This window comes from Rhinatrema bivittatum, chromosome 1 (genome assembly GCF_901001135.1).
Source record: "Rhinatrema bivittatum chromosome 1, aRhiBiv1.1, whole genome shotgun sequence".
NCBI lineage: Eukaryota > Metazoa > Chordata > Amphibia > Gymnophiona > Rhinatrematidae > Rhinatrema > Rhinatrema bivittatum.
The window spans coordinates 21213085-21225998 of NC_042615.1; the positions used below are offsets into that span (position 1 = coordinate 21213085).

At 43.9% G+C, this 12914-nt stretch overlaps 1 protein-coding gene across 2 annotated transcripts in view; it reads right to left on the reverse strand.

The window, feature by feature from the left end:
- SCLT1 (sodium channel and clathrin linker 1) overlaps positions 1-12914 on the reverse strand; it is a 207883-nt gene that overhangs the window by 174005 nt on the left and 20964 nt on the right. For both annotated transcript variants that reach the window (XM_029592475.1, XM_029592554.1), the window contains exons 5-6: positions 10246-10318; positions 7088-7143 (exon numbers count right to left, since the gene is read on the reverse strand). In XM_029592475.1, coding sequence (XP_029448335.1) covers positions 7088-7143; positions 10246-10318 — 129 coding nt within the window. The remainder of the gene's footprint in view (positions 1-7087; positions 7144-10245; positions 10319-12914) is intronic.

Consider the following 12914-nt stretch of genomic DNA (forward strand, 5'->3'; position numbering starts at 1 on the left):
TGTCAAATCCAAGGAAGCTAGGAATTCCCCTTCTTGCACCGCTGCTATCATGGAGCGCAATGTTTCCATCCAGAAATGTGGAATTTTGAGGGGTCCTGTTGACCATCTTGAGATCAAGGATTGGACGAAAGGATCCTTCCTTCTTGGGAACTATGAAGTAGATGGAATAATGGCCTAACCCTTGTTCCGCCAAGGGCACCGGAAGAATGGCCCTAAGTCCAGGAGACGATCGAGCGTCTGGCGAACTATGCATTGTTTCTTCACTGGTCCGCAAGGGGAGAAGACAAACCTGTCTCTTAGGGGCCGAGCAAATTCTAAAGCGTAGCCGTGCTGTAGAATATCCAGGATCCATTGGTTTGAGGTGATTTTGACCCACTCCTCGTAGTTGAGACACAGCCGTCCCCCTATCCTGAGGGTCGAAGAGTGGGTCAGCAATACTTCATTGTGAGGATTTGGAGGGAGCACCTTGTGAGGGGTTATCCCTGGTTGGTCTTCGTCCCGAAAGGAATGGGACCAGGACTGGGACCTGGAGGAGGGCGTCCTCTGTGAAACTGTTCGTGATTGCCAAAAGCGATGTTGACCCCCGGAAACGTGAACGAGTAGCACTGAATGTCCTGGAACTCAGGATGATCTTTGGGTAACTTGTGTACCTTATTCTCACCAAGGGACTTGATGAGCTGGTCCAGCTCCTCTCCAAACAGTAACATTCCTTTGAAAGGCAGGGAGCCCACTGAAACTTGGAGGAAGAATCCGCCGACCAGTTGCGGAGCCAAAGCAGGCATGTAGCAGAGACCATAGATCTGGCCAGCACCCGGAGTAGGTCGTAGAACACATCTGCTCCATAAACTATAAAGCACCTCCCCTGGAGGTAGCTCTTGAGGACTGAGCAGCTGTTGTACCCATCTGAGGCCTGCTCTTTGCATAACAGAGCTACAGACAGCCGCTCTGACACCCAAAGCTGACACCTCAAAGACTCTCTTTAGGTATACCTCGAGCTTACGATCCTGCATATCTCGCAGAGCTGCGCCCCCAGTGACTGGAATGGTCGTTCTTTTCATGACCGCTGACACTGACGCATCAACCTTGGGGACCCTGAGGAAATCCAAGGAGTCTTCAGGGAATGGGTACAACTTGTCCATTGTTCTGTCGACCCTCAGAGAAGCCTCCGGAGCATCCCACTCCCTGGACAACAACTGAAGGAGCATGGGATGAAAAGGAAATGTATTTATTTGTTTGTTTTTATATACCGTCATTCGATCTTGCATATCACAACGGCTTACAGTGTAACATAGTTCCAGTAAGAATCATACTACTTACTTTACATTGTAACTTCATATCATTTTTAAACATTTTAACATGGAGTAACTGGCAATATATTACTAACATTTTCGCTAACATAACATTCATTTACTGACATTTAGCTAACTTTTTAATTTGGTGTCATTAGTAATATTTAACATTCTGACTTGTCGTTGGTGAAGTTTTACATTCTAACATTTTGCATTCTGTCATTTTAGCTTGGTGTAGTTAATAGCATTTTACTTAGCGTCTTCAGGTCATTTAACGTAGTAACTTCAAGTCATTTGTAGCATTGTAAATTAGGAGGACTTAATAGAGAATATTAGAAGGGTCAAACAGTAGTATAACAATGTGACATTTATATGGAAACATAGAATATAATGGTATGACTAGGTAACGCAGAGTGCAATAGGATGGTCGACTGTAATTTGACAGTGTAACATTTGACAGCAGTAATTTAACAGTGTAGCATTTTTTGAGTGACCTAAAAAGTAGGAAGTTGGATGTGCAATGCAAGATAGAGTAGTGAGGTTTACTGCTGGTGGGAGTGAGCTTTAGGTTGCTGTTGGAAATGCTTTTTTGAAGAGCCATGTTTTGATATATTTTTTTTTGAAGGATTGGGTTATGGGATCCAGTCTGAGTTGAGGCGGTAAGCTGTTCCAGAGTGAAGGTCCTGCTATCGATAGAGATCGTTCCCTTGTTGTGGTCAGGTGTGCTGTTTTTGGCAAGGATATTGTAATGAGTCCAGTGTTGGTGGCGCGTAGTTTTCTTTCGAGTGGTGTGAAAGTATTTATTTATTTATTTATTTACGTTTTTTTATATACCGACATTCAAGACGATAGTCCCATCATGCTGGTTCACAAGAAACAGGGGTGCAATTAAAATAAACTTTACAATTTGAACAATAGTGCAGAAAAGCAGTTACATGTAACAGGGAATCAATAACTTGGAGTAAGAAGGAAAATGAAGATCAGATAATTATAAATATATATAATAACATTATAAGGGGTGGCTATTAATGCTATTACTAGCGAAGTATGTTGATTGAAGGGAGTTAAGTAATGTTGGAGTTAGCAAAGGCCTGCGTGAACAGCCACGTCTTGAGTCTTTTCTTGAATGTTGAGATGCTGGGTTCCATTCTAAGATCCGGGGGAATGGAGTTCCATAAAGTTGGACCAGCTGTGGAGAAGGCCCGATCTCTAAGCGTGATGTGTCTGGTAGTTTTGGCTGGAGGTACTTGAAGTGATCCTTTGTAAGCATCTCTTGTCGGTCTTGTTGAGTAGTGTAATCGGAGGGGGATATGGAGATCGATTGGGGCTAATTGATGGATGTTTTTGAAAATGGTGAGAATGGCCTTGTAGATTATTCTGAAGTGGATAGGCAGCCAGTGGAGGCCCATCAGGATAGGTGTTATGTGTTCTCTTCTCCTGGTGTTAGTGAGTATACGGGCGGAGGCATTTTGGACCATTTGCAATGGTTTGGTGTGTGATGAAGGGAGACCAAGCATGATGGTGTTACAATAGTCCAGCTTTGCGAAAATGATTGATTGTAGAATCGTTCTAAAGTCATGAGTGTGGAAGAGAGGTCGTATTCTTTTCAGCACTTGGAGCTTATAAAAGCAGTCTCTGGTGGTTTTGTTGATGTTCGCTTTCAGGTTTAGGTGATTGTCAATTAGAACTCCTAGGTCTCTCACTTGTGTAGTGTTTGGTAAGGTTGGATGAGTGTGTGTGAGGGAGCTGTTTTCTGGTGTGATGATTAGAAGTTCCGTTTTGATGAATTTAGTATCAGGTTGAGACTTGTGAGAAGCTGTTTGATATTTTGGAGGCAGGTTTCCCAGTGAGACAGTGTTTTTGCGAGTGACTCCTTGATGGGGATCAGGACCTGAATATCGTCGGCGTAGAGGAAGTGTTTGAGATTGAGGTTAGTGAGGAGTTCACATAAGGGTAACAGATAAATGTTAAACAAGGTAGGAGACAGGGATGAGCCCTGAGGGACTCCTACTGACGCGGGGTGAAGAGAGGATTCTTTATTATGAATCTTAACCTTATATCCTCTGTTGCTGAGGAAGGTTCTAAACCAAGATAGGGCAGTGCCAGAGATACCTATGGCTGTTAGTTGGTTGATGAGAAGAGAGTGATTGACCGTGTCAAATGCAGACGAAAGGTCGAGTAGGATCAGAAGGAAGGATTGTCCTTTGTCTAAGCCTAGGATGATGTGGTCGGTCATAGAGATGAGGAGGGCTTCCGTGCTTAAGGTTTTACGGAATCCGTATTGTGATGGGAATAGTAGGTTATTGTCTTCAAGGTAGTTTGAGAGTCGTGAGTTTACCAATTTTTCCATTATCTTGGCTATGAAGGGGAGGTTGGCTATCGGTCTAAAGTTGTTAGGATCGTTTGGGTCAAGATTTGGTTTTTTGAGAAGGGGTTTGAGTGAGGCTAGTTTGAGGTTGTCAGGGTAGAGTCCTTGTGTGAGGGAGCAATTTATGATATCTGCCAGGGTTTTGGAGATAGAATCTGGAATTGATAGTAGTAGTTTGGCTGGGATGTGGTCTGAAGGGTGGGAAGAAGGTTTCATTTTCCTTAGAATTCCTTGGATCTCCATGGATGAAGTTGTATCAAGTTCTTCTAACTGAGTGAGGTTGATTGAGGGTTGAGGAGTGGTTAGTGGAACAGTGGGGTTAGTGGGGAGCTGAGATAGAAGAGTGTTGATTTTGTTGCTGAAGAATAGAGCTAATTCTTCCGCTTTCGATTGAGCTTGGTCATGTGCAATCTCTGGTTGGTTTACTTGTGTGAGGTTGGCTACATAGCTGAAGAGGGCTTTGGCATCGAATACAAGGTCGTGTATCTTCGAGGCGTAATAGTCCCTCTTGGATCTTAAGGTGCTTGATTTGTATTGATGCAGAGATGATTTGTAGATTGAAAGGGTGTTGGTTCCTGGGTTTTTGCGCCATTTAGCCTCATTTTGTCTTAGTTGGAGTTTGAGCTTTCTTAGTTCTGAGGAGAACCAGGGCTGTCTTTTGGAGGAATTCTGGTGTGGTTTTTTTGTAATTGAAGGGCATAGCTTGTTAGCTATAGTTTCGGTGATTGTATTCCATGATCGAAGTGCTGAGTTCGGATCTGTAAGGTCCAGTTGGTGGAGTTGTGGTGATAGGTGATTATTGAGGTCTTCTGGGGAGCAAGTTTTCCTGTATGTGAAAGAGGGCGAAGGAATGCAAGCCGGGCTAGTATGTTTTATAGAGAATGAAGTTGTTATGAGGTAGTGATCTGACCACGGGACCTTTGTGCAATCTGGGATAGATACGGGCTTGATTGCAGCGTTAACGAAGATCAGGTCTAACGTGTGGCCGGCTTTGTGGGTAGGTTTGTTAACTAATTGAGTGAAGCCTAGCGCTGAGAAGGCTGTGAGTAGTGTTTCACAGTTAGGTGATGGGGTAGGGTTATCTACGTGCATGTTGAAATCACCTAGAATGATAGTTGGCGAGTCAAAGTTGATGAGGGAAGAGGTTAATTCGATCAGGGGTGAAGCATCTGATTCCAGGAGTCCTGGGGGAGCATATACGAGAAGGATTTGGAGCTTGTCTGAGGTGAAAAAGCCGAATTCAAGTTTTGAATTGGAATTGGATTGCTGTAGAGATTCCAATTCTCCAACATAATACACCACAATTCCAATTCTCCAACATAATACACCACCTAAAAGAATTTCTTTCCGTCATGCCCAACAACACAACCTTAAATCCCTCTCTTCAATTTTGATCACTCCTACCACGCAACTGCTAGGCCTCACCCTTTTCTCTTTAAGCCTTTTCAATGCTCAATCTCTAACGAAAAAGTCTGTAATCTTAAACGACTACCTCATCGACGTGAAACCGGAGATATGTGCAATCACTGAAACGTGGTTAAAACCATCAGACACAGCAATAATTAATCAATTACCTACAGAGGCTTACGACTTCTTCTCGCTACCTCGTCATAAAAAAAAGGGAGGAGGTATTCTTTTAGCAACTAAAAAGGACCTCAGATTCTCTCTACAGCAATCCAATTCCAATCCGCCATCAGTATAGTGCGGAGTTAAGCCAGTTGAACTTCTCGTTGTGAAGAGCTTTGTGAATTAGGGTTAAGACTTTATATTGTATTCTGTGGTGGATGGGTAGCCAATGTCTTAGCTGGTGGGCGGAGGTCCACCAGGACAGGATCACCTTTTGCCGTCGTACTGGGCCCTGTAGTGTCTTGTGGGACCTCACACTATCCAGTTCATCCAGTACACAGGGGATAAGAGGATCTAACTCATCCCTCTGAAAAAGTCGCAACACCCGGGGATCATGCCCTTCTATTTGAACTGCAGGTGTCGGATCAACCAGGTCTGGGTCGATAGTAGGATTCTGATGAGGCAGATTAGGAATGAGGGGGTGAGAAACCATCTGTACCCGGGAGGACCCTTGTGGTACCCCTGGTGCTTGGGGGACCCCCTCCTCCTGTAGACCCCAGGGGAACTCCTGGTGCTTGAGGGGGTGCCATAGAGTTCCCAGACTCAACCAGCCTGATCACCTTGGCAGGAGGGGGGCTGAAGCTGGGTCCATCCTTGCTAAGTAGGCATTATGGAGCAAAAGAATAAGCTCCGCCGAGAAAGGCTCTGGAGGAGGAGCAGGGGCCAGGACCGCAGAAAATTGCCCCGATGGTGGTTCTGCATCTGGGAGGATCGCCAGAGTCAGAATTGGCGGTGAGGGTGAAAATCCGTGGTCTGCAGCTGAATCTGGCTGCGTCAGAGCAGGCAGTGCAGGAGACAAAATGGCCGCTTTTTCCCTGAGGGTGTGCGCGCTCAAGCGCGCGAAACAGAATGCCCCGCTGGCCTCGAGGTACCCTCCCCACCGGGGAGGCATCTCCCACATAGGCCTTCCTGGGAGAACCGTGATCCAGGCATCGGATGCGGCATCGGAGGGGGACAGAGCCGGCACAGAAATCACCCCCCCCCCCAGAGGCTGTCAGCAGCAACAAGATAAAACTGTGCTGGCAAGGTAAACAAACGACCAAATTGAGAAAATATAATTTAAACAGAGGAATGGCGCCTCTCTGTCAGAACTGCCCTGAGGAAAACAGCTTCTCAGGGTAGCTGGTCATTGTAGGTGAGGGGGGGGAGGTTGGACCACCAACGTGCACCCCTGTGGGACAGCCGTTAGTTAAGAGGGCTCCTGTGAAAAAGAAATGCTACAGAACTTACCCCAAAGTGAAAAGAAGGACATAGACAAATTTATGTAGTCTACTAGTACCAAAAGATCTGTCTGCAAGTTTCAGGATAACTGAATACTAAGAACAATTAAGGCAAAATCTCGTCACATATGTGAAAGATTTTGCTAAACACTAAACTGTCTGCAAGTTTAGTGTTTAGCACCAACACCCTTCATCACTTAAGCCCCACGCTCTTTCAACTGCTGAATACCCTGCCTCTTGTTTCTCTCAGTTTTCTTGCCCCTCTCTAACACATCACCTCCTTACAGCTTTCAAAACAAAAACTACTGTTGTAGTCCAGCCTACAATTTACTTCTATATTAAGACATCATCTGCTGATCAGGTCGCACCGACGTGACGAGGAGCGGATAACGTGGAAAAGCTGGTCACAGACGTTAGGCTAGCTTGTTCGCTGTCCTTTATCTAAGTGGACTAATCTGACAACTACACAAAACTTTCTTCTGTATGTAACACTATTCGAGTGTTCGCTGATAATTATCCCCATAGCCCTACGGTACAATGGTGATAGGGAGGGTGAACCAGCGCAGTCAGCACAATCACCTTACTTTTCATTTTCCTGCATGATGCTTTCCAGTTTTAGCCTCATTTCACCAATTTCAGCCTGTAAGAGAAGAAGAAAGTCACTAAAATGTTATAGAAGCATGCAAGGCAAAATATACACATGCAAGCGCACATTCTATATATATTTACACGTAGACATGTTTCGTTGGACAGCAGACCATGCCGAAGAAGGATGCTTTGTTTTCAGCTGGGTTGCGGAAGCACGGGGAGAGAACGCGAATAGCTTAAAGTCACACAGTCAGCCGGAGAGGAGGGCTTTCAACTCATAGTCTAATTCCTGTAACCACCAACTACTTCTCCATAAAATGGCTAGTATTCTTCACAGATTACAACCTTTCGCCGTTATCCTAGCACTTCGAACAAATACTCTGCTTTATTTTAGAGCCAAGAGCAGGGCAAATTTTATGAAACTGCATTTAAAAAAAAAAAAATCCAATGCAACATTACATTTGCATTACACAATAAACTGCATTACACAATGAAACTGCATTTAAAAAAAAAAAAATCCAATGCAACATTACATTTGCATTACACAATAACGCAATACAGTTCCGCAAACACTCCAGAATCCCCAGACCGCAACACGCAGCTACACTCCAATTACCCCCTCACAAAACTACCAGACTCGACACAACCAGAAAACGTGCCTTTGCCTTAGCTGGCCCCTCCTGCTGGAACAGTTTGCCACCTGACCTTCGTCAGGAACTATGCCCAAAAAAATTCAAGCAGAAACTTAAAACATGGTTATTCTTAAAAGCCTTCACATAAAGCAACCACCTTCACTTCCAGCTACTCCCCCCTTGCTTCTCCCTGAGACCAAACTTATGTAAATTTGTAATTATGCATTATCCTTCGAATTACATAATTTACTCCTCTCTAATATCTCTATAAAGTTGATGCCTAGTAATCTATTATAACTAATGTATTTAATGTATTTATCTATGTATTAACGTTAATATATTCTTCTTAATTCTTCCTTTATTTTCCCTCTCCCTCCCCTTCCCTGTTTGCATTCCCTGATCCAATCTTTCCTTGTTATAATCTCCTAATGTCCTTTCTAAGTTGAATATTAATTGTAAAGCACTGCCGCTATTTTCTATCTGTTCCAGCGCTGCTGCTAAAGTTTTGTTGAATGTACACCGACATGATGTTACTAAACGAATGTCGGTATATAAAGAACCTCAAATAAATAAAAATAAATAAATAAATTTCATATTAATATAGTTCCAGGAAAGCCTCTGATCCTTGTAAATACAATCTGGTAATTTGATGCAAAAATAACACAAGTAAACTGATCATCAAGTGTTCAAATTAAATTGCGCTCCCTGCAATCATTGTTAATGTTTATTTTATGAGTGGGAGTCAACAAATAAGGCGAATGTAAGCATAGCATCAAACAGCTTAAGTTCATCTTATTTACTGACTCCTCCTAGTACAAAATGTTTATCTAATAAGAGTCTGGTGTGCACAAGGCTCTTTATTGTACAAAACTTGTATATGACTATGTCTGTGAAAAAAACAAAGCAGTGCGAGGAGCGTTTTTCTTTTCATAAAACAAATCAGTCATTAAAGTAGCTTCTTTTAGTTTAGGCCTTCGTTCTTGGACTTCACTTGCATTCTCCCATGCCAGCACCTCCCACGGTCGGCGTTTCTGAAATCCAAGACTTTGAGCTCTGTACAACACTTCTCTTCCGTGGCTGCTAAATCAAACCACAGTGTCTGATGATCACTAGCACTCAGGTGGGCACCTAACCTAACATTAGGGATGCCTTCTCTGTTAGTAGATACCCAGCCCAATATTGTCCCATCCCTTGTGGGTTCCGCTACTATATGTCTACGAGTCCAGGATCTCTCCGCTTCCAAATCTGTCAACATAAGACTCCTATCCACATCCAGAAGGTTAAACATCTCCCACCAACACACCTCCACACTTTCATTCCCACCGGATTCTGGGCCTCCATAAAAGCTATAAATATACTCAGGCCTATCTCTTCCTAGAAGGCTTGTCAGTCTGGAATTGTATTGCTTGGAGTACAAGCATTTGTGATTATATCGTTATAGCTATTTCGCCTTGGCGTGCCTGCACCCTTTCTAGTCTCCTATCTGTTCCCTCATCTATCCTGCTGCTTAAGAGAAGATTAGTGAGCTCCTTGCTTCTGAGATTTTCCTCACAATCTTACTGTGGGAGTGACAATCCAAAACAGTTGGCTTCCACCTGCCCTCCCCCTCCTCTAGTTTAATCACCTGACAACATATGATCTGAATTTATCACATAGCATCTTTTTTCCTCTCATAGAAAGATTAGGCCATTACTACAGTTGAGTGCTTTTTATTTCATACATGACCTTAGATCTCAATATATATATATATATATATATATATATATAAATATAACTTTCTTCTTTGCACCAGGTTTTGAACCACACACTGAGACTGGTGATATGACAAAGGGTCTCCTCTTCCTTACCATGGAAGGTAATACCTCTGAAAATACTATGATCTTTGCCAGGAGAGGACCTGTTGCAGAGGCCCGGGGACAGTCTGAGGCCAAGTCCCAGTTGCCGAGGCCCAGGCCTAGACCCTAGGCTTAGGTCCAGGTCCTGGCTCCTCCCATGTAGAAATCCCCTGCTACTACACTGAACCCATTTCTAGTCAGATCATTGGCCCCTCAGATGGAATATGACATTAGAATCCCTTCTTTCTTCTCAGATCAGACTCACTTATTCGAGCTAATCTAATTAGCTATGAGTCAGAAAACACAGTTAAAGAGAAAATGCAAAAAAGTACATTTTTTACCAAATAAAAACATTTATATTTTGTGTTTATTTATATACATTTGCTTTAAAAAAAAAAATTTAAAACAGGCCTTTGGCAGAACAGGGCCTCAAGCCCAGTCCCAGTTGCAGAAACCTAGGCCTAGTCACGAGACAGGGGCCTGAACCTGGACCTAGGCCCAATGCTGGAGCCTAGCCGAGGAAGGGTCCTGTCGCCAAGGCCTAAACCCAAAGCTGGGTCTCTGACATTGACGCACAGGCCTGGTATCTCATTAAACATGGGACAAATACACAATAAAGCTTTTTGATCTACATTCAAGAAAATACAAGTACAGAATGCCAGTACTGTCATTATTACCCTTCAGTACCTGACAGAAGTGCAGCTGGTCACTCGTATCTTCCACATGACTACTATGCTCTCCCACAAGAGGTGCCATTAAGCTAGAAAGAAAATGAAAATATGAAATACATCACGATGTATTGATAATAATGTTATCTGTGACTAGAAACAAATCAAGATACTTCTTTCTTTTTCTCTTTCCCAGTGGTATTAGTTGTTCTGAAAGGGATTCATTGAGAATATATTGGGATGTGTAGTATTTAAATTTTACTAGTAAATAACATGTAAACTAGAAATTCATACAGGTCCTTAAATTATTGCCTTACCAAGGCAACAACGACTCAATAGGAACCAAAATATTTCCTTTGTTTTGTTTTAGGCACAGAAATGTTACCTAATCATTAATTATTCATTTTCTTTCATAACGCCCTACAGGAATATTACAGGTGTCCCCAATCTGCAGGCCCCCGCTATACGTCATAAGCGACAGCCGACGATGGAGGAAATGGGGTGGCGTTCTGTCACATGGAAAGAGGCAAGGAGCACTGGCGAAATGATCACTTTAGAAGATGATCAGCCCTGCAGGTAGAGGAGAACAAGGGTTCCAGGCATTTGCTGCCGGCATTAACACCAAACTATAAAATGCCTCTCCCAACACCACTTTCAGTTTGTACAATCATTGCCATAGTTGCATCCAGTCACTGCTGGCAAAGGCACAGGAGAGCAGTGTGCATTTCACTAACATAACATAAGATATTTTATTTATTTATTTATTTTATTTAACTTTTTTATATACCAACATTCAAGACGGTGGTCCCATCATGCTGGTTCACAAGAAACAGGGGTGCAATTATAATAAACTTTACCATTTAAACAATAGTGCAGAAAAGCAGTTACATTTAACAAGGAAAACAATAACTTGGAAAGAGAAGGGAAATGAAGATCAGATAGTTATATATATGTATAAATAACATTGTAAGAGGTGGCTATTAACGCTAATACTAGTGGAGCGTGTTGAATGAAGGGAGTTAGATGGAGTTGGAGTTAGGAAAGGCCTGCGTGAACAGCCACGTTTTGAGTCTTTTCTTGAATGTTGAGATGTTGGGTTCCATTCTAAGATCCGTGGGAATGGAGTTCCATAATGTTGGACCGGCTGTGGAGAATGCACGATCTCTAAGCATGATGTGTCTGGTAGTCTTGGCTGGAGGTACTTGAAGTGATCCTTTGTAAGCATCTCTTGTCGGTCTTGTGGAATGGTGTAATCGGAGGGGGATATGGAGATCGATTGGGGCTAATTGATGGATGTTTTTGAAAATGGTGAGAATGGCCTTGTAGATTATTCTGAAGTGGATGGGCAGCCAATGGAGGTCCATCAAGATAGGTGTTATGTGTTCTCTTCTCCTAGTGTTGGTGAGTATACGGGCGGAGGCGTTTTGGACCATTTGTAATGGTTTGGTGTGTGATGAAGGGAGACCAAGCATGATGGTGTTACAATAGTCCAGCTTTGCGAAAATGATTGATTGTAGAATCGTTCTGAAGTCATGTGTGTGGAAGAGAGGTCGTATTCTTTTCAGCACAAGATATGTCATACTGGGTCAGACCAAGGGTCCATCAAGCCCAGTATCCTGTTTCCAACAGTGGCCAATCCAAGTCACAAGCAATGGCAAGTACTTAAACATTAATTCAATCCCATGCTACTAATGCCAGCATCAAGCAGTGGTTATTCCCTATTGATTAGCAGCAGTTTATGGTCTTCTCCTCCAGGAACTTGTCCAACCCTTTTTTAAACTCAGCCTCACTAGCTGCCTTAACCACATCCTCTGGCAACAAATTCCAGAGCTTAATTGTGCGTTGAGTGAAAAAGAATGTTATGCTTGGCAGTCTGTGGGCTATTTCCACCAACTACTACCCTCACCTCCAGGCTGGCCTGTGTGGGTGCACCACGTCCCAGCGTGAGGGGGTGGCTCCCTGTGCACCATGCCGTTACATGCAGCAGAGGCACTGCCAGCTCCAGGCCTGACGCGATGCTTCCTGACTTGGGGGGAGGCCCCCACTCCAGGGCACTCTGGTCTGCTGGGCACTGCTGGCTTCGCAGCCGTCCCTTCCAATGCAGACAGCCCGGAGGAGGCAAGTAGTGGGCCTCATGCACAGCCTTCCTCCAGCGCTGCTCCCCAGGCCTCCATAGGCGTGTGTGCACCAGACTGAGCTCTCTTAAAGGGCCAGAGGCGGGAAACTCCAGAAGCTCCCCTTGATGACATCAACTAGCGAGCTCTATAAGGACTGAGACTTCTATCCGGTGCCTCGGCAATAGGTCGACTCCCATTGGGAGTAGTGCTTTGCCTGCGTTCCAGATTCCTGTTTCCTGATCCTTGGTTCCTGTCTTCGCTGTGGTATTACTGAGAGTTACTGTCTTCTGTCCTTGGTTCTCTACCAGTCTGGTTTGTCTCCTGAGCTTCTTGCCTGTGGTCAGTCTTCCTCTCGTCTGTCTTCAGTGTCTCCTTATGTTCCTGTGGACCCTCATGCTACTCCTCTTCGTTATCTTCCTTGGACTGATCTTCTGGCTTTGACTTTTGACTGGATCCCAATGCTACTTGTCCTCTGCCTGCTACCGACCACAGCATGTATCTTGTCTTCGACTAAACTCTACTTGCCTCCGACCTCTGCCTCATTTAGACTCTGCTGCTTGTCGCCTGTCCA